This window comes from Dendropsophus ebraccatus, chromosome 10 (genome assembly GCF_027789765.1).
Source record: "Dendropsophus ebraccatus isolate aDenEbr1 chromosome 10, aDenEbr1.pat, whole genome shotgun sequence".
Taxonomy (NCBI): domain Eukaryota; kingdom Metazoa; phylum Chordata; class Amphibia; order Anura; family Hylidae; genus Dendropsophus; species Dendropsophus ebraccatus.
Genome location: NC_091463.1, coordinates 33,507,178 through 33,527,510, shown reverse-complemented (window position 1 = coordinate 33,527,510; position 20,333 = coordinate 33,507,178). Strand labels below are relative to the sequence as shown.

The 20,333-nt window shown below is 46.2% G+C and overlaps 2 protein-coding genes across 3 annotated transcripts in view; one reads left to right on the top strand and one right to left on the bottom strand.

The window, feature by feature from the left end:
* Positions 1-20,333, top strand: part of RPS4X (ribosomal protein S4 X-linked) — a 490,857-nt gene that overhangs the window by 38,549 nt on the left and 431,975 nt on the right. The window lies entirely within an intron of this gene.
* Positions 5,572-15,211, bottom strand: LOC138802560 (uncharacterized). 2 transcript variants are annotated; one of them, XM_069985998.1, is made up of 4 exons: positions 15,073-15,211; positions 9,638-10,764; positions 9,025-9,222; positions 5,572-7,066 (listed from the first exon to the last, which is right to left on the bottom strand). In XM_069985998.1, the coding sequence occupies exons 2-4, from the start codon at positions 10,749-10,751 to the stop codon at positions 6,894-6,896; spliced, it is 1,485 nt and encodes a 494-aa protein (XP_069842099.1). In that variant the 5' UTR covers positions 10,752-10,764; positions 15,073-15,211; the 3' UTR covers positions 5,572-6,893. The 2 variants fall into 2 exon arrangements, with proteins under 2 accessions (XP_069842099.1, XP_069842100.1); XM_069985999.1 differs by lacking the exon at positions 15,073-15,211 and adding an exon at positions 14,821-14,888.

Genomic DNA, 20,333 nt, shown 5'->3' with positions numbered 1-20,333 from the left:
CGTTTTGCGATCGTTTAAGCCTTTCTCACACATAGGTGAAATCGTTGAAAAACTTTACACTGAACGATCTGCGAATTTTTCGCGAACGATCAATGATGATTTGTGAACATGTTGAAAGATCAAATCATTCCATTTATAGTTGTTTATTTTAAATTTATGCAGTTTTATTCCCTACAAGTTTTGGGTTTTGTTCTTTGTACATTTATATAAACTGTATAAACTTTACACTTATTATCACATTACTTATTATTGACAGAATCCTTATTTGTCGTTATAATGAGGATTATTTTCATACATAGTACAGTCTGGGATATGGGTGACACGTTTCTGCTGTTTATGCGTCTTCCTGTTTTTTGTTTATCTTTTGCACTTTTGTTTTTTGCAGACATATGAATGGGGACAGTCAGCGGCGTAGCGACCACGGTCGCAGCAATCGCTTCCGCGACCGGGCTGCTACCAAGGGGGGGAGGGGCGCATGGTCCCCCTTGCCACCGCACTTCCTCTTTTCGACTCCCTCTTGTGACCGCAAGCAGTGTTTTGCTTGCGGTCCCAAGAGTCTGCCTCCCGGCTGGCGCGCGGCTCCCTGACTCTGTCCCCGTTCCGATGGTACTTCCGGCACAGAGAGCTTCTATAACAAGCGCCGCTGAGCGGGAAGTAACTTTCCCGGCGCACACAGAAATCAGTGTGTGCTGCCGGGGATGGGACAGAGCCGGGGAGTCGCATGTCAGCCGGGGACCGGACTGCAGAAGAGAGGATGCACGGCGGGGGAACGAGTTCTCAGGTGAGTTGTGTGACGTTATTTTTGCTTTGCAACATAAGGGTGCTAACATGGGGACAACAAAAGGTGGCTAACATGAGGGGCAGCAAAAGGGGGCTTACATGGGGGAGGGGCAGCAAAAGGGGGCTTACATGGGGGGGCAGCAAAAGGGGGCTAACATGGGGAGGGCAGCAAAAGAGGGCTAACGTGGGGGAGGGGCAGAAAAAGGGGGCTAACGGGGGGCAGCAAAAGGGGGCTAACATGGGGGACAACATAAGGGGGATAACATGAGGGGATTACATGAGGGGGCAACATAAGGGGGCTAACATGGGGGCATCTATAAGGGGGATAACAGGGGGTCATCTATAATGGGGACAACACAGGGGGGCCATCTATAAGGGGGACAACACAGGGGGGGCATCTATAAGGGGGATAATGGGGACAACACAGGGGGGGCATCTATAAGGGGGACAACACAAGGGGCCATCTATAAGGGGAACAACATGGGGACATCTATAAGGGGGAAACATTGGGGGCCATCTATAAGGGGGACTACACGGAGGGGGGGGCGTATACAATAGGGCATGCATAGAGGGATGCATGTACTATAGTGGTCTACACAGGGGGGGGGGTATGTACTATAAGGGGGTCACATAGAGTCAGCCTACCCGCTAAATGAGGGTGTACAGGGGCCAATACAGATGTGTAGAGAGTTGAGGATGGTGCTGGAGTAAGGAGCCTAATATGTTTGTCAGGCAGATTCTGTGGATTCGTGGCTCGGGGACAGAAGAAGATAAAAAGGGAAGAACTCCGATCAGAGAAGTTGTCCCCTGTGAGTCACTGGATATAACTGCACTGTAATGTATATGGTGTACAAAGCCTGTGTAGTCAGTATGTGGTGGTAATATTTGTTACTTGTAATCTGGTAGTGTTTTATTGGATTTAGTATACTGGATAACAATATGGTGGTGATGTTAGTGGTGTGGCGGTAATATTTGCCCCTTGTCTACTGGTATTATTGGTAATATTGGTCTCAGTATACAGGATTTGGTTAGTAACAGTATGGCGGTAATATGTATGGTGATAATATTTCCTGTATACTGGTATTTTTGGTAATATCGGTCTTGAGATATACCAATAGCATCGCTTGGTAGAGGAAGTCGGCCCAAGTTGACCTCTTGCACCAGGGCCCAAGAGACATTAGCTACGCCCCTGGGGACAGTGTAAATATGGGTTGCAACTGACATCATCAAGGGAATAAATCTGACATGATGCAGGTCATGGCAAAGCATGTTATGGAGGCTAATTTGTAAATTTAACACTTAGCATTTGTTTTCTTTTCTAACATCAACTTCTGTTAGCAGACAGGCCTGTCCTAGAACACAATGATCTGGAGACAGTGAAAAATGCAAGCTCTATACTCAGAAGTCATGTGAGTCACAGGAAAGACCCCAATAAACCAAGGGCTATTGTCTTCAAAAAAATGCATTGCTATATCAAGGCTAGTGTAAAAGACTTGATGCATAATCCCGGCCATAGTGCTCTTCTTGCCAAAGTCACGTGATCCCTGTTCATTGTAGCTGAGGAAATCTACACTGGTCAATCTGTCTGCTGCAGTAAGACATTTAGCTTAAAGGGGAATTATCAGCAGGTTAGATGAATGTAACCTGCTGATAGCTCCCTATTGTGCAGTGCACCCCTAGCAACCATCCAGCCCACGCTCTCCATTAATAAGCAATTAGAACTATGGGGGCAGGGCAGTGCTCCTAACAGTGCCCCAGTGCTCCAAACGGTCTTATCGGACCGTAGAGTGAATGACTAAGAGCATAGGAACAGTGACAAGGATGAAGGTTAGAGACATACCTTCCTCCTCTGTGCCCTCTGCGCATTAGGGAGATATCAGAAGGTTAGATTCGACTAACCCACTGATAGTTCCGCTTTAACATTAGAAATCTCCTCCCTGTTGCTAACAGGCCTGAATGAACCAGTGAGAAATGCAGAAAGTAGACAAGCCCATGCATCTGGCAACTACACCACTGGTATCTCCCTTAATTCTGAAACATAGACTAGAGTGAAGCTGCATTCTGGTTCTAAGATAGTCATCCCTTCTGTATACAGAACGATTGTTGGATTCGTTGCTGGAAGTGGACATATTGGACCCATTCTGAAGACAAGATGGGCTACAACAAGTACAGGGCCAGGTGAAGCAGCTGGATACATGTCTGTGGTGCGGCTATTAGCCCTGTAGAACATTCTTTGAAGATTGTAACTGGGGATGAAAAAATTTACAGTACTAAATTCTGGACTGGATCCAGCTTTTCCAGGAACCCGCAGCAGAGCGGCATGGAGTTCAAAGGCGGCTGAGCCTAGCAAAGAGATTCGCTTCGCTACTACTGAGGGTTCGCTCATCCCTAGTTGTAACCATCAGCGCAATGGTAAACCTTCAATTATCAGAAGAGATACTCTAGCTGTCACAATGTTGGTCTTATTGCTGCTCTTGGTTATACTGGTCATGTGTTCAGCATAAAGAACTATTAATTCATGTGTAACTTATCATTAAAGGAAAAAAATTTTTATTAAAGTATTGTATTGCCCCCCAAAAGTTACACTTATTACGGGAAATGCTTATAAAGTTTTTTTTTCCCCTGAACTTACTACTGCATCAAGGCTTCACTTCCTGGATAAAATGGTGATGTCACGACCCGACTCCCAGAGCTGTGCAGGCTGTGGCTGCTGGAGAGGATGATGGCAGGGGGACACTGAGGGACACAGGGCACTGGAGGGACACTGAGCATCCCCCTGCCATCATCCTCTCCAGCAGCCACAGCCCGCACAGCTCTGGGAGTCGGGTTGTGACATCACCATTTTATCCAGGAAGTGACATCACCATTTTATCCAGGAAGTGAAGTCTTGATGCAGTAGTAAGTGCAGGGGGAAAAAAGCTCTTTATGTGCATTTCCTGTAATAAGTGTATATTGGTGATTTGTATAACTTTTGGAGGGGCAATACAATTCTTTTATAATAATTGACGCCAGACTTTTCCTTTAACTTTTTAAATATATTATGTACATTAGGTGGCCTCTACGGTGGATTTACTACAACATACACCACAAATTGGTGGTAATATGCTGAAATCTACTTCAGCTTGTAGCAAGAAATTGTTTCCACCATCCCGTTAAAAAAATAGCTGCTGCATCCAAACAGAGAATACATGCAGAAGTGCTGGTGACTCTCCCTATTCACTTCTACCTGTTAAAAACTGGTGGAAAATTCTGTCTGGAAATCATTATGAGAAATCTACGTGGAAGTTGATGTGGATTTCACTTCGATGTGGATTTCACTTCCATGTAAAAACCCACAGATAAGTGACACTGTATTTTTTCCATGCTGAAAGATCGCTGATCCAGTATGGATTTTTCCGCTCAGTGTGGCTTTCCCGCAGAAGTCAATGGGAGATGGCTTTTAATGAAGAACCATGCTGCTGTGCTTGTGGAAATCAGGATCTTAGCTATGTGAACATGACTTTATCTACACTTTTCAATACAAAGGCTTCTAAGATTTTTTTTTTTCTACAACAATAGACAATGGGAATATGGAACTGTATGATGTGCTATGAGCCTAGTATTATGTTTTCACTATAAAGACCATATACAGTGGTACCTCAGTTCTCAAACTGCTTGGAACTCAGACAGTATTTTCAAGGAAAGTTTGCTTTGGTTCTCAAATTCTTGCTCGGTTCTCAAACACTTTTCGGGCACCCAGTACAGTAAAGCTCGGTTCACACTACGTATATTTCAGGCAGTATTTGGTCCTCATGTCAGGTCCTCATAGCAACCAAAACCAGGAGTGGATTGAAAACACAGAAAGGATCTGTTCACACAATGTTGAAATTGAGTGGATGGCCGTCATATAACGGTAAATAACTGCCATTATTTCAATATAACAGCCGTTGTTTTAAAATAACAGCAAATATTTGCCATTAAATGACGGCCATCCACTCAATTACAACATTATGTGAACATAGCCTTTCTGTGTTTTCACTCCACTCCTGGTTTTGGTTGCTATACAGCCTCACAAATACAGCCTCAAATATACATAGTGTGAACCCAGCCTAATACTGCGATATTCGAATGAAAATTTACTTTGAAGTAACGTTCAGAATTCAAACTTTGCTCTGTATCTGAACGTTTTTGCGAGTGTGGATGGTGGGTTGTACCTGGTAAGTATAGCACTGGTGAGGATTCACATACAGTACTGTATAAGACTACTTGAGTGCATATACAGTACAGTAGTAGTACAGTCAGTGCACCCCCATCTCCCAACCTGTACTGTATAAGAGTGCTGGGGTGTAGATACAGTACAGTAGTAGTAAAGTCAGTGCACCATCATCTGTCCTTTTTAGTGCTGGGATGGGGGGGACTCTATGCTCTATGAGTGAAGGGTTAGTGACTACTGTACTATAATTGCTGGTTTTCTTGCATGTTTTATTATTTATAATGTTCTTTACAGTATATAGTGCTGTTCTGTAATGTCCTGTACAGTATATGGTGCTGTTCTGTACTGTTGTGATTATACTGGGCACTTTTCAATTTAATAAATAAGTATTGAAGGTAATTATTGGTGGGTGCTGGAACAAATTAAAAACATTTACATTATTTCCTATGGGACACTGCTCGGTTCCCAAACTGCCTTCCGGAACCAATTAAGTTCGAGAACCGAGGTACCACTGTAAAAACAAAAGTGGCGCTTCATGTTAAAGTGGAGACATAAAGAAGAAATACAGAACACAGATGGAATATATAACATTGTACTTTTACATTAGAACAACATTTTGGTAAGCCTCATGTTTACAATAGTAAAAGAAAACTGAACAGGATGCAAGGATCAGAAGCCGAGCAGTGTAAGTGTGAACTAGTAACAATCTGCTTCGTATATTACATTTTAAAAACCCTTATTCATATTTGTGGCAGAACATAAAAAGCATCAAAACAAAAAATATACAACCTTATAATTTATAACACATGACTCCGATAATTTCACACCCCCATCATATAAAAAAAATCCATATAAAAAAAATCACTTATTAGTTGTATATACACATCTTATATGACACTTCATGAATGTTAAAAGGGTTATCCCAGAATCTATTTTTTTTTCTCTCAAAAGCCCTGTACCCTAATAGCATATCTAAGTAACCTAAACACACATTCTATATTCCTGCATACTGTTTTAGACTTCAGCGCCTCCGTGACTTTGTCTCTTCTCTATGTAAAGTGGGTGGTGCGTCAGGGGCTGCGGTTTACTTATGGGAAATTACATTTCCTGCATGCGCTTTGCCCCTTCTGTGCGCCACTGATGTTAGTCATTGTAATATTCATGACATGCATGTAATATCATAAAGAAGCTGTTATGCTTTTATGTTATGTTATGATAAAAGGTGATAGCAATGTACATACATATAATAGATGTAAAAACAGGGAGAGGAAAAGGGAAGCGCAATGCATTTTATTTGCAGGTTGGTCAGGTTTTAGCAACTATGGACATAAATATACAAATTTTAAAGATAACTTTCCACTGGTGGCTGGTTGGGCAGGTAATACTTTTCTGCTGACTTGGCTTTGTGTATCACATAGATAGAGAGATGGAACTAGATCAGAGGTGTCAAACTCCTTCCTAACTTTGGCTGTCCAGGCATGATGGGAATTGTAGTTCTGCAACAGCTGGAGGGCCACAAGTTTGACACTCGTGAGCTAGATCTCCATTGAGGGCAACTAGTGCACATCTGTACAGTGAGGACGGCATAATCGTACATGCTCATGAAGAATTATAGCTGTAGAGGATGAAATCTGGAGCAGCGTTTACTACTGAAAGTTATTTCTATCTGACAACTACTTAGATTTTCGCAGTGGGGAACAACGAGCCATGAGCAGAATTGTGGAAATACTCCGTTAAGGCAGCTGTGTGGATCAAGTCATATGATAAAGTAACAGTATATATATTATTGAAGGATATTGATGACCTCGTTCTTCAAGATGTCTCTGCATATTAAACTAAAGCCCCGATTTATTAAGCAGACAGGGTCAGTGATGATGGCTCCCTAGAATGGAGCTTGATATCCTCGCAGTGGAAACCTTGGTTAACATTCAGATGTGTCTTTTGAAGAATCTTGATCCATATTGAAGAGAATATAGCATGTTTCAAGTCTTTCTGGACCAATTCTATGCTCAAACTGTGGCTGGAGATCTTCTGGTGTTAAGCCCCTCAGGAAATGGTTGGAGATTTCATTGTATAGAGTCTGCCCCACATCTCCTAGGTAAAGACAAGACAAGGCAATTACATAACCTGAATAATATTATTTCCTACTGTAACCAGCAAAGCAAACAAGCCTAAAGTTACCAGCGTAATCTTCCAGCTCAGACCACAGAGAGACACACAAACACATTACCCCAATAAAGCAACTCCATTCAACTGTTTTAGAATTCACTGTCTGTGGTCCGTTTACTTTAACACTGATACAGCACTGTGAAACAAATAGGAGATTGTGCCAACAATTAAAGAAGTCCGGCCAAAAGCTAGAGCTGGGAGACAGGTACCGAGGGCCAGGAGAAGCTGTTCCTACCGGGCGAGTGTGTGGGGCTGCCCTGGCACTGGCAATATTATCCTGGGGGACGGGCACCACAACTGTACCAGGGGCAGGGAGAAGTGTGCCAGAAGCCTTGGGGGAAGACGCAGCAGCAGCTGCTGGGCACAGTCCTACCATCCATAGCCCTAGCAGCAGCCGCTGCACAACCCAGCCTGCACCTATGGGTCACCATTTTTGCAAGAAATTAAAGAGTTCATGCAGTAGTAAGTGCTTCCTCCACTTACTACTGCATGATGTCTTCTATTTCTTGCAAAAATGGCAATATATGTGCAGTTCCGATAATAAGTGTCTATTGGTAATTTGTATAACTTTTGTCGGGCAATAACATACTTTAAAATACTTTAACTTTGCTCTGGCGATTTGGGCTATTTCCACTAACCCTGCCTTGGATCCAGTTGGTGATGACGGCAACTCCCGAATCCTACTATATAAAACACTTCTGGATGTTTTGCCCATAGCATGACAACCGTTGATGATCACCCATCTTTAATAATTATATTGCATGTGTATTGAGGCGACAGTGGCCCATACATTGACTTTTCCTTTTTTTTACTATATAAATTATTGTCATTGATACTTTTTTTTTACAGTTTATAAAAATTAACCCAAGTTAAATGAAACCTACAGGTTGTTACAGTCATATGGATACATATTTTAAATTATATATGTGTGTGTGTGCGTGTGTATATATATATATATATATATATATATATATATAATGCTTTCTAGATTTGTTTAAATCCCATTATGGGATTACTGCTGTGTTTAGATATAAGAATATTCATGACGGCGGTCCACAGTGAGTGGCGGCAGAGGATGACATTACTGTGGTGTGCTATTATGAATATTCATAAGGAGGCATGCTGCTGGAGCTGACAGCTGGGCAGAGTGGTGCACTGAGGGCCACAGGACCACCTCCATCAAACCACCTATTTAAATATTAAGAAAAATAAGGTTATATCAGTGATGGAGCAGCGGACCTTCGGCAGGTTAGATCCTTCTTCACAATCACTTTGAGATTGGTAGTTGGGAAAAGGGGTTTTCAAGACACACACTTTTTATACCTTGTTTAAAAATATTCATACCTACCTGAGTCCCACACAGCTCCTGGTGCAACGTGCATCTGGTTCCCCAATAGTCACTCTTGCTTTTATTTCCGAGACGTACTTGTCCCAGCAGTGACTGCCCACTCAGCCAATGGGTGACTGAGGCTGGACACCAATGCAGGCGATCACTGACAGGCCTGTATCCCAAGTAGAAAGCAGAGCGACAACTGGGGAACCGGATTACATAACATATGGTGCAATATGTATATTTTATAGCAGTCCTAGAAAAGAAACAAATATATAGGCCTGGATAACCCTATGAGATAAAGATTGACCAGCCAGAACACTACATTACTGAACTGACAAAGCTGTGCTAGTTCAGAAGTGTAGTGTTCTGGCCGTTTGGGGATCTCACTGTCACATAATAAATTATGATGCTAAGAGACCAGTCACAGATAAGAGTTCAGTCCGTGATACGTGGCCAGCACATGGGATGTATATCACAGGCTGCACATGAATGTGTGGATGAGCCCTCGCACATCTTTATGACCATCAGAGTCTACGATGTTCTTTTGTACCTATGTACTGCTGACGTATTGTCTTGAGCGTCTTCGTCAATGAGTGTGCATCTCCATCTTCATTGTCATCTTGGAAGGTTTCATTATCAGCGGATAAATCCATAGCAGACCTGGCATGACTGACAACCATCTCCAGAGTGTTTCCTTCCACCTCCTCAAAATCATCAGGGTACTCAGGCACATCTTCATCACCGGAACCTTAGTGGGTACAAGTAACAAGTAAGTTAATAACTATACCATGCATAGTGTTGTGCTTTATTCTGTGATCAAGGTTTTAGTTCCTGAACAAAAAGAATATGACTATATGTACCCAATCTCATAGTCTCTCTATCTATCTAATAATGCATGCTTGTAAGTTATAAACAGTTAGTTTTTTCAGTCATTACACTATGAGTATATACCGGAGGCATACTTTTTTACATTCACCTGTTAATTACATGTACTGCATAATAAAGGTTTATCACAGCATATACACTATACTGCAGACAATAATACCCAACTCAGCAAAACTATCCTGACGTTTGCAGCCTCAGGTTCCTCAGAACTCCATGTAGAAGAGTATTGGATTGCTAATAACACAGAAAACATAACGTCCCTTTGTTTGGGCTCTTACCAATCTCCTCTGGAATGTCATCACTTTGGTGCAGAAGGCACGCGTCACCCTCAAGATCCTCTTCTATAGAAGAAACACTGTCTTTGTCAAAGTCCTCGGAGTAATCCGATCTATCGCTGGTAGTCGAGAATTCCTCAGGATCCCATATTTCACAAGAGCCAACATCAGGTTTATAGGAGGGAGGTGGAGCAGACTTACACCTCACCTCCACTTTGTTCATTCCGTGACTTGCTAGCGATGTTTTGCTCCGATTTGCCGGAGGAGAAACCTCTTTATTGTCCTTTTTGTAAAGGTGAAATTCGTGTTTTTCAATAAACTGCTTTAAATGTCCCTGAACAAAACCTAAGCTTAGTATGCTATTTGCACTAGGCCTTGATTCTGGACACTTGTCTAAAATGGTTTTAACCAATAGGTGTAACTCGTCTGAGTAGCAGTCCGGCAGCGGATGATAGTCTCCTCGGACAATTTTGTAGAAGAGGCTTATCAAATTGGTTGCATCAAACGCTGGCTTCAGGGCACACATCTCATACAGCAAACACCCCAGGGCCCAAATGTCTGACTTAGAGCTGTATGGAATATCCTGGCACAGCTCTGGGCTGAGGTAATACGGCGTTCCAACACATGTACTTGCCATATCCACCGTGCTGTTCATTACCTTAGATATGCCAAAATCCCCAAGACGAATCATGCCCTTTTTGGTGAGAAAAACATTAGAAGTCTTGATATCTCGGTGCAGGATTTTCAAGGAATGGATGTACTGAACGGCCATAGTCAACTGAATAAACCAGTCCATGATAACGTCTTCTGAGTCGAAATCTTTCCTCTGCTTGATGTGATCATCCAAAGTCCCTCCATCACAATAGTCCTGGACAATAAAAACATGCTCATCCTCAGGGTCACAGAAGTATTCATGGCAAACTACAATGTTTGGGTGCACAAGTTTCCGTAGGATGGTGGCTTCTTGCAGTACACACTCCTTAGTCCTCATTCGTTTAGAGGCGTCTACTTTAATCTTCTTCACAGCGTACGTCTTCTTCGTCTCCTTATTTTTCATTAGAAACACTTCAGCTGTGGCACCTCGCCCAATTTTCAAGATTTCCTCATAATTCTCCATGATGCGCCCACACCTAAATACAATAAAAGAAATTGTGACACCATCTGAACATATGTAGTATAGGCAGAAAATTCTGCCAGGAAGGGCCCCAGGCTAATGTCTGAATATAACATGTATCCTCTGCCAACTACACGATAATACACACAAACCTGGGGGGGAATGGTCTAGGGGCTATTTAAATAGGCAAGGTATGTAGATGTCTGAAAAAAACAATAAGGGTTATACATTAAAGGACAACAGTCATCTCCATACTGGCCCACAAACTTCTCCTAGTACCTTATAGAGGTGTTGATGTGCCTTCTGACCATGTCTCTATAGGTGCCAGCCGATGCCAGTTCAGTGAACCATTATTGGCGTTTGCCAAATGAGATGTATCCAGTCATGGAGGAGACATGGACACTGATAAGTCACTACTAGTCCTCCCTTCCAGACAGCCCTGGCCAATATCCCTGCGTGTAGGTGACATTCCCTGAATCGTGACCAACACTCAGGGATGTCAATGAGGGTGCTGATCAGACTGGGGCACATTTACAGATGTATAGCCTCCTTAAAGGAACACTGGGTTAAAATCTCTGTTTTAACGTTTCTGTTGGTTAATCTTCCAGGATGCAGCCATGGCTAGTAGTCACCTGTATATACTCACTCTTCCTACAAAGATGTCAGCTATCAGATGTCATAGATGTCAGCTGTCAGGTGCACACCACTAAGCCCCTCCTGAGCTGGGGAAATGTAATACTGCCAATTACAAAGAATACGTTAAAAGCTGACCTGACGTAACAGTGAGGCCCCATCATCACTCCTATCCTACAGGGAGGTTGTCACCATTGTACATGTGATGCTGTTTGCGTGTATGTTTCCTATACGGACTCCCGAGGGGCTTATGGCAGCACTCACCTGTTGTTATGGTGCTGTAGCCTGGCTGGGGATAGCAGGGGATCACTAGAAGGACACCCTCACAACACGCTATTCTTTCAGCCTTGTTTTACACTTGTAAAAATAAAATGGATGCCCCACATTTTTCATCGCATTTTTATTAACAAGTGCTCTTAGTTGCATTTTTTTTACCTTGTTACATGTGAATTATGCTTTTTTTCTGTCCTACAGATATACCTATGAAAACCTGCTCTACACTTACTGGGGCATTTTGGTCTTTAAAGAGGTACTCCGGGCTAGGGGTATTTTTACGGTATGGCCGGGGAGAGGGTGGATATAGATGCCGCCATCCACTTACCTCCCGGGTTCCGCCCCGTTCTCCCGTCCTGCTGCCCGTTCCTGGTCTGAGCTGCAGCTTGAGACGTGCGTCACATGACAGCTCAGCCATTCTGCGTCTGGATCCGGGACCCGATGCTGGAACCTGAGAGGTAAGTGGACGGCGGCGTCAATATCCACACCCTCCCCGGCCATACCGTAAAAATACCCCTAGCTCGGAGTACCCCTTTAACAAAATTCATATATATATATATATATATATATATATATATATATATATATACACATACACACACACACACACACACACACTATACTTATCTCCAAGTCTCCTGCAGGTGCCATTAAGGCTCTTTTACACTGGCTGATTATCGACAACAAGCTTTCCTAGCATCGCTCTATTAGCCAATAATCGGCCCATGTTATGGTGCGTTTACACGGAACGATTATTGTTTGGATTTTTGTCATAACGATCGCATTTGAACGATAATCGGCTCGTGTAAACACAGCGAATGATCAAGCCACAACGAGAAATCGTACATTGTGATCTTTCAACATATTCTCAAATCATTGCTGGTCGTACGCTAAACATTCACAAATCGCTTCGTGTAAACAGTCTTTCACCCTATGCGTGAGATGGGCTTAAGCGATCTTAAAACGATCGCAATAAAGATTTTTCTAACAATTTATTCGCCTAAACGCTGATCGTTATAAAAACCAAATTGTTGCTTCAAAATCGTTAAACGATTGATTGGGCGAATTATCGCTTGATGTAAACGTACCATAAAAGTGCCAGAGATAAACTGACAATCGAGCAAATATCATTGGCTGATTTGATTTATTGTGCACTAAAGTTCATCGCTATCAAGTGCACATCTGTGTACACAGGGGATGTGCGTCTGATGACAATGCATGTAGATGGCCACACGAACGATGCCTGCGGCCTGGCCATGCGGTAAACTGGACGTTGTAAATGGACCGCCAGCGTGCACTGATCTCACTGCGTCTGTACTCGGCCGATCAGCAGTGAGTACACGCTTTTTTTTTACTCCTCGCCCATGATACTTTTAACTATAAGAATTATCTGCACAATCCCAAAGTGATTATTATTGGAAATGTACAGAATATTTTTCAACTATGGGAACGTAGCCTGTATCTGTGTTTTTCGGACGCAAGGTGCCTAAAAAGCAGCAATTCTAACACTGGGTATTTTTTGTCTTGTATGCATTCTGTCAAAAAATATATTTCTTTGAGATTTATGGCCCTTCAACACATGCTCCCCTCCCTAAGGGTCTCTCAAGCATCACCTGTACAGTCAGTACACTGCAATATTAAAGGGGTAGTTCAGCAAAATGTTTTTTTTGAATTAACTGGTGCCAGAAAGTTATATAGATTTGTAATTTACTTCTATAAAAAAAATCTCAAGTATTCCAGTACTTGTCAGCTGCTGTATGTTCTGCATCTCTACGAAATTGAATCCTGCCTGCCTCAGTGTCTCTATGGCATGGCTTGCGTGCCTCCACTCCCGCTGCTCTCACACGTCAATTCTTTAAATGGAGAACGACGAAAATGGAGGCGCTCAAGCCATCCCATAGAGACACTGTGTGACACTGAGACAGGCGGGATACTTCCGCCTATATTACTTAGTGTGAACATACCCTAATACCAATGTATTGCAGAGTACTATCAATAGGGGTTGTTTAAGTGACAGATGATAAGGGATAAATAGCTGGTTAGTAGGACCCCCACTGATCCTGAGAATGGAGGTCCTTCGTCCCCAGAGTGGAGGGGACCTCCAAAGTGCAGCGTACATACTTGACTTTCACCCCATTCATTCTCTATGGGACTTCTGCACCTTGTCTAGCAATAATTGTGAATGGAGCTGTGGATGAGCGACCACCCTGCTGCCCCCCATTTTTAGGATTTGTGACCCCCCACCTCAACCATCAGCTCCTTACCCCCTGTCCTGTAGATCTCCATAGTGTGCACTGACAGGTTTTCAGCAGCCGCTATTCACTGAATAGCGGCCGCAGAAAACTGACATGTCAGTTTCTTGCGGCGCCGCTAGCAATCCCGGCCAGACCGTATACTATGTGTATACACTCCGGGCAGGATTCCTTAAAAGGTACTACTACGTAAGTGCCGAAGTAGTCAAGGCCATTGTTACAACAGCCGTGATTATCACGAAATTTACGTAGTGTGAACATAGCCTAAGGCTATGTTCACACACAGTATTTTTGCTCAGTATTGTGGTCCTCATACTGCAACCTCAACCAGGAGTGGATTGAAAACACAGAAAGGCTCTGTTCACATAATGTTGAAATTTAGTAGATGGCCGTCATGGCAAATAATTGGCATTATTTTAAAACATAAAATGACCATCCACTAAATTTCAGCATTGTGAGAACAGAGCCTTTCTGTGTTTTCAATCCACTCCTGGTTTTGGTTGCAAAATACTGAGCAAAATACTGTATGTGAACCCAGCCTAAGGCCATGTTCACACGTTGTATGAAACTGGCCGTTCAGGAATGGCCGGTTTCAGAAAAGATTATCCCGGCTGGTACTGCAGTAACGGCCGGATGACCTTTAGAGTGTGGCCGCATCCGAATTCCCTGCTTCTCACAGTGGGGTGTTTCTGACAGGGTTTTCTGCGGCCGCTATTCCCTCCGGCAGGCATTCCCTCAGCACAACGTAAGTTCCGTACTAATCACGGACGTTGATTAGTACGGAACGTACATTGTGTGAACATAGCCTAACACAGTTATAGCGTTCACCCTAGGGTCGGTGTCCACAACCTTTGGTTCTCCAGCTGTTACAATACTACATGGGCAGAACATGATGGGGGTTGTAGTCACTATACCTGAACACTGCCGCATGTAGGGGGCGCTATTTCTTGCAAGGCTTTCACATTTTGTACTGTCAAGCGTCAGTGTGATGTCATAGATGTGATGACGTCACAACGTGCAGGAGAGCGGAGCAGCAGTCCCAGTCAGCCCTGCCCCGTGTCCTCCCTCATCCCCCGGACACTGCACCACCTCCCCGCCGCCGCCTCCGTGCCTGGGCCTGCAGCGGCCGCCCCTCCCGGTACACGGGATCACTCCCCCGGTCCTACCTGTGCCCGGCTTCTCCGCACTGTCCCGCTCTCGTCCGCTCACATCCCCGCGCTCGGCCCCGGATCACGTTACTTCCCGGCCTCACTATTGTTATTCCGCTCTGGGCTGTTTCCAGTCTCCAGGGTAACGGAGTCCTGTACTGTGGGAGGGGGAGAGCAGCGCGGCCGTACAGCGGTGCCAGCAGCCAATCACGGCGCAGACAGCCGCCACCAATCACATCACTGCTTTCATTTTTCCACTGCAGATTACATAATGAAAGCGCTGATGTGATTGGTGGTTGCGGGCAGCACATTAGCGTCCATATAATGGCAGCAAGCACAGATCTAGTGAGCTGAACCAGCTGTATTATACAACTCTGTTCTGTATTCATCTAGGCTCTGTTCACATTGGCGGTTTTCCCTTAGAATTGGGTCATTCTACTGAACTCTACTGATACCAGCGCAGTACTGTAATAGGACATAGCCGCTATAACAACTTATATACAACTTCCTGAAATCTGACCCTCCTCCACGGCAGTTAAAGGGGTACTCCGGGCTGGGGTCATTTTCTGTGTACCCAGCGCTGGAACTGGGGAGGTAAGCAACCGGCGGCCTCTACATCCACCCCCTCCCTGGCCGTACACAGAAAATGACCCCCGCCCGGAGTGCCCCTTTAAATAGTTTACCAAAGCCATCACTACATTTGGGATGAAAATCCACTGTGAGAATGCAGGGCCATAGACTGTACCAAGTGTGCAGGGCCGTATTACCAGCTGCTGCTGCCCTGGGCACTAAACCTGAGGACGCCCCATCCTCACTCACCAATTAGCATCAGGATTTTCTAGTTTCTATACATCATATTTATATCTAATCAGTCTTAGGCCGCGTTCCCACATTTACTGTACGTCACCACATGCAGCCAAAACTAGGCACTCATGCGATAACCACTAGGCCAAAAATAGGTATGGCCAAAAATCCTGGTAAAAGCACATGACTACTGACCTGACCAATACCACCATACCCCCCTGAATGGGAGGTGGAGGACTAAAAAAAATAAAAACAAAAAAATGTTGTTTCCTTCCCCTGCTCCCTTGTGGTGCCCCCTGCAAGGTGCTGCCCTAGGTACTGAACCACCAGGGGCGCCGCAATCATGAGGCGACCTGAGTCGTCTGCCTCAGGCGGCGCCACCAGCTGTCTTCATGGGGGCGGCATTCAGTGGCAGATTATAATATGAGCGGTTCGGGCGGCCGCCCACATTATAATCCGCCACTGATTGTACCATGTACCGGATTCCCCTTGCGCCCGGACAGCATCTGTAATGAGATGCTGTGAGCGGGGGAGACTGTATTCATAAGCGCCGCACTGTAATGAATCAGCCGCGCGGTGCTGTTACTACAGCGCGGCGCTTATGAATACAGTCTCCCCCGCTCACAGCATCTCATTACAGATGCTGTCCGGGCGCGGGGGGACTCCGGTAAATGCATTCCACGTCCGTGATCCGGCAGGATCACGGAACGTGGGAATGCAGCCTTTAGTCCCCCGGCTGATGTGCGGCTGCCGGAGGTGTCCCATCCTGTCTCCGGCAGCGCGCGCATCAGAGAGATCCCCGTGCGCCGGAAGTCACAGCCACAGGCGCACAGGGAGCTCTCTGATGCGCGCGCTGCTGGGGACAGGACGGGACACCCCGGGCAGCCGCACAACAGCCGGGACCAGACCAGAGAGGCTCGACGGGGGAACGGAGGGCAGGTGAGTTGTGTGCTGTTTTTTGTTTTTGTTTTATCTGCTGTGCAGGGGGGGGGGGGGAGAGGGGGACCATCTATAAGGTAGGGGGGGAAGGGGACCATCTATAAGGGAGGGGGGAAAGAGGGGGACCATCTATAAGGGAGGGGGGAAGAGGGGGACGATCTATAAGGGGGGACCATCTATAAGGGAGGGGGAGAGGGAAGAGGGGGACCATCTATAGGGGGGGGAAAGGGACCATCTATAAGGGAGGGGGGAAAGAGGGGGACCATCTATAAGGGGGGGGCCATCTATAAGGGAGGGGGGAAAGAGGGGGACCATCTATAAGGGGGGGACCATCTATAAGGGAGGGGGGAAAGAGGGGGACCATCTATAAGGGAGGGGCGGGAGGGGGACTGTCTATAAGGGGGGGGGGGGAAAGAGGGGGACCATCTATAAGGGGGGGCCATCTATAAGGGAGGGGCGGGAGGGGGACTGTCTATAAGGGGGGGGGAGAGGGGGACCATCTATAAGGGGGGGGAAGAGGGGGACCATCTATAAGGGAGGGGGAAAGAGGGGGACCATCTATAAGGGGGCATCTATAAGGGAGGGGGGAGAGGGGGACCATGTATAAGGGGGGGAGGGGGACCATCTATAAGGGAGAGGGGACCATCTATAAGGGAGGGGGAGAGGGGGACCATCTATAAGGGGGGGGAGAGGGGGACCATCTATAAGGGGGGGGAGAGGGGGACCATCTATAAGGGGGGGAGAGAGGGAAGAGGGGGACCATCAATAAGGGGGGGGAGAGGGGGACCATCTATAAGGGGGGGAGAGAGGGAAGAGGGGGACCATCTATAAGGGGGGGGGAAGAGGGGGACCATCTATAAGGGAGGGGAAAGAGGGGGACCATCTATAAGGGAGGGGGGAGAGGGGGACCATCTATAAGGGAGGGGGGAGAGGGGGACCATCTATAAAGGGGGGGGAGAGGGGGACCATCTATAAGGGGGGGGACCATCTATAAGGGGGGGAAGAGGGGGACCATCTATAAGGGGGGGAAGAGGGGGACCATCTATAAGGGGGGAAGAGGGGGACCATCTCCTAAAAGATCAGCACCCTCCTCTCCTGACATCCTCTGTGCTGCTGGGACCTCTCCTATAGGATTAGCACCCTCCTCTCCTGACATCCTCTGTGCTGCTGGGACCTCTCCTATAGGATTAGCCCCCTCCTCTCCTGACATCCTCTGTGCTGCTGGGACCTCTCCTATAGGATTAGCCCCCTCCTCTCCTGACATCCTCTGTGCTGCTGGGACCTCTCCTATAGGATTAGCCCCCTCCTCTCCTGACATCCTCTGTGTAGAAAGGGACCAAACATTATGTTTATTGGGGACAGCAGTGGGGGGGGGGGGGGGCAGTAGTGGATTATAATGTGGGCGGATTGACGGGGGGGGGGGGGGCGTCATTCTATAGTTCGCCTCGGGCAGCAGAGAGGCTAGAATCACCCCTGTGAACCACAGGTGCCTAGTGGTAAATACAGCCCAGTATGTGTGAACCCACCCTGAAGGGGTCTCCCGAACAAAATAGACTGATAAGGCTAGCTTCACAGTGCTTCCACAGTGTGGACAGGCCCGCTTCTGCCATGAGGCGGAATGAGCCTTCCGCCTCAGGCGGCAGATTTTGCGGTCCGGCAGGGGGCGGCATTATGTCCCCCCTGCTGTCATTTTTGTTAAGTATCACTTAACAAAAATGACAGCGGCCGCTCACCTGTCCCGTCGCCCGCGCTCTCCACATCCCGTCAGGTCCCGCGATATCACCCTGCAGCTGTCACGGACCTCCAGGCTGTGATGAGTGCCCGGGGTCGTGGGGGACGCGCTGGGGTGATCGGGTCGCGCGGGGATCACCCCACTCACTCACCACAGCCTGGAGGTCCGTGACAGCTGCAGGGTGACATTGCGGGACCTGATGGGATGTGGAGACAGCAGAGAGCGCGGGCCGGCTGCGGTGTGGGACAGGTGAGTGGATGGCTGCGGGGGCGGGGGGAGGGGGGTGCCGGCCATCACTCGGGGCGGCCGCCTGAGGTTTGCCTCAGGCGGGCGAAACCCCAGAATCGGCCCTGAGTGTGGAAGACTATGCTTTTAAGTCCTGCACAAAGTAAGTATACGTCCAGGAAATCAGTAGCGGATTATAATAGGGGCGTTCCAGGCGGCAGCCCGGGGCCCTGAGCTCCTGGGGGGCCCATGACCACCAAAAAAGATTCATACTTTCAGTGGTGTACTGTCTCCTGGCTACACTTCCGCCATGATTTGCAAAAAAAATCACAGTTTTTTATATGGCAATTTTGCACAAATCAGGACATCATGACATTATCTATACTGTACTATGAACGCCAGGCTAGTGCTTCCATAGTTACAGTGAGGTGGGGGGGCCCAGGCTTGGTGAACAGCCTGGGGCCTATGGTAAAGTTAATCCGCCCCTGCAGGAAATGGACAGAACATACTCAAAAAACGCGATGTAAAGCTAGCCTTATCAGTCTATTTTGTCCATTCTAGTCAGGCAGTTGACTCCTAGCTGGGCAACATGATGGGCTTACTTCAGCGTCCTATTTCATTAATTCCCAACGTATAGCCTGCCGAGATGTGAAACTAGCCTAAGCTGTCCATATGATAGCCCATCAGTCACTCATCTGGCCTCAAAAGCAGTTGTTTCCCCTCATTGTGTAGTTGCCAGACTTGGTTACTGCAGCTTAGAACCAATCACTATAAAAGTATCACTTACATTTTCTTTTACTGATTAAAAACAAAAATTTGTTCTTTTATCCTAATCTGTGTCTATTTTCTGACTAATTTTTATTTTTTTCCGTTTATTGTTATGGAGGTTGCCATAATGCCAGGGCTGTGCTTAACAGCATTTTGTGACATGCTTTACAGCAAGACTCAATAAACAGAGTTTGTCTCCTTGAGATAAATGTTAAAGGACAACTCCCGTGCTAAGAAAAAAAAAACAATCAGAAACATAGTTTATATACTTATCATCCCTCCTGAGCTGTTACTGTTTGAATTTCCCACCGTCTGCATATCGCCTGATCTCTAGTCTTGGTCTTCATTTCTTCCCTACTTCCTGGTTTCAGCTTCCCATGATGCACTTTGGCTGCTGTGACGTTGCAAGTGCCTGCCCCTCCATTCACTTCAACTCCCATCATACACTAAACATGACCCCCTCTCTCTCTCTTCCATCAGGCTGCTGTATAATCACACAGGTTCTCAGTCCCTGCACTGAAGCTGCACACACATACTTTCACTTTGCAATGTAGTGTACATAGCAAAGTGACATCTGCACAATGGCCGTCCCTAATCAGGTCAGGACAGCAGGAGAGATAAAACTGGGTCTGTCACTGAGGGAAGATAAACAAGTGACAGGACTCTTTCACTCACTGAGTCCACTGGGCAGCAGGAGAGAGTATGAGGAGGGCTGCCTATGTGCTGGGAGTTTGTCAGGAGGGAAGATAAGCAAGTGACATGACTTGCAGTTTCTCAGCCAATCGGAGCTGAGCAAGCTGAGTCACCTGAC

Excerpts from the sequence above, each read along its gene's own strand:
- LOC138802560 (XM_069985998.1), bottom strand. The coding sequence starts at position 10,751 with ATGGAGAATTATGAGGAAATCTTGAAAATTGGGCGAGGTGCCACAGCT. Across the intron at positions 9,223-9,637 it reads TGACATTCCAGAGGAGATTG|GTTCCGGTGATGAAGATGTG; the intron begins GTAAGAGCCCAA and ends GTACCCACTAAG. Across the intron at positions 7,067-9,024 it reads AATACGTCAGCAGTACATAG|GAGATGTGGGGCAGACTCTA; the intron begins GTACAAAAGAAC and ends GTCTTTACCTAG.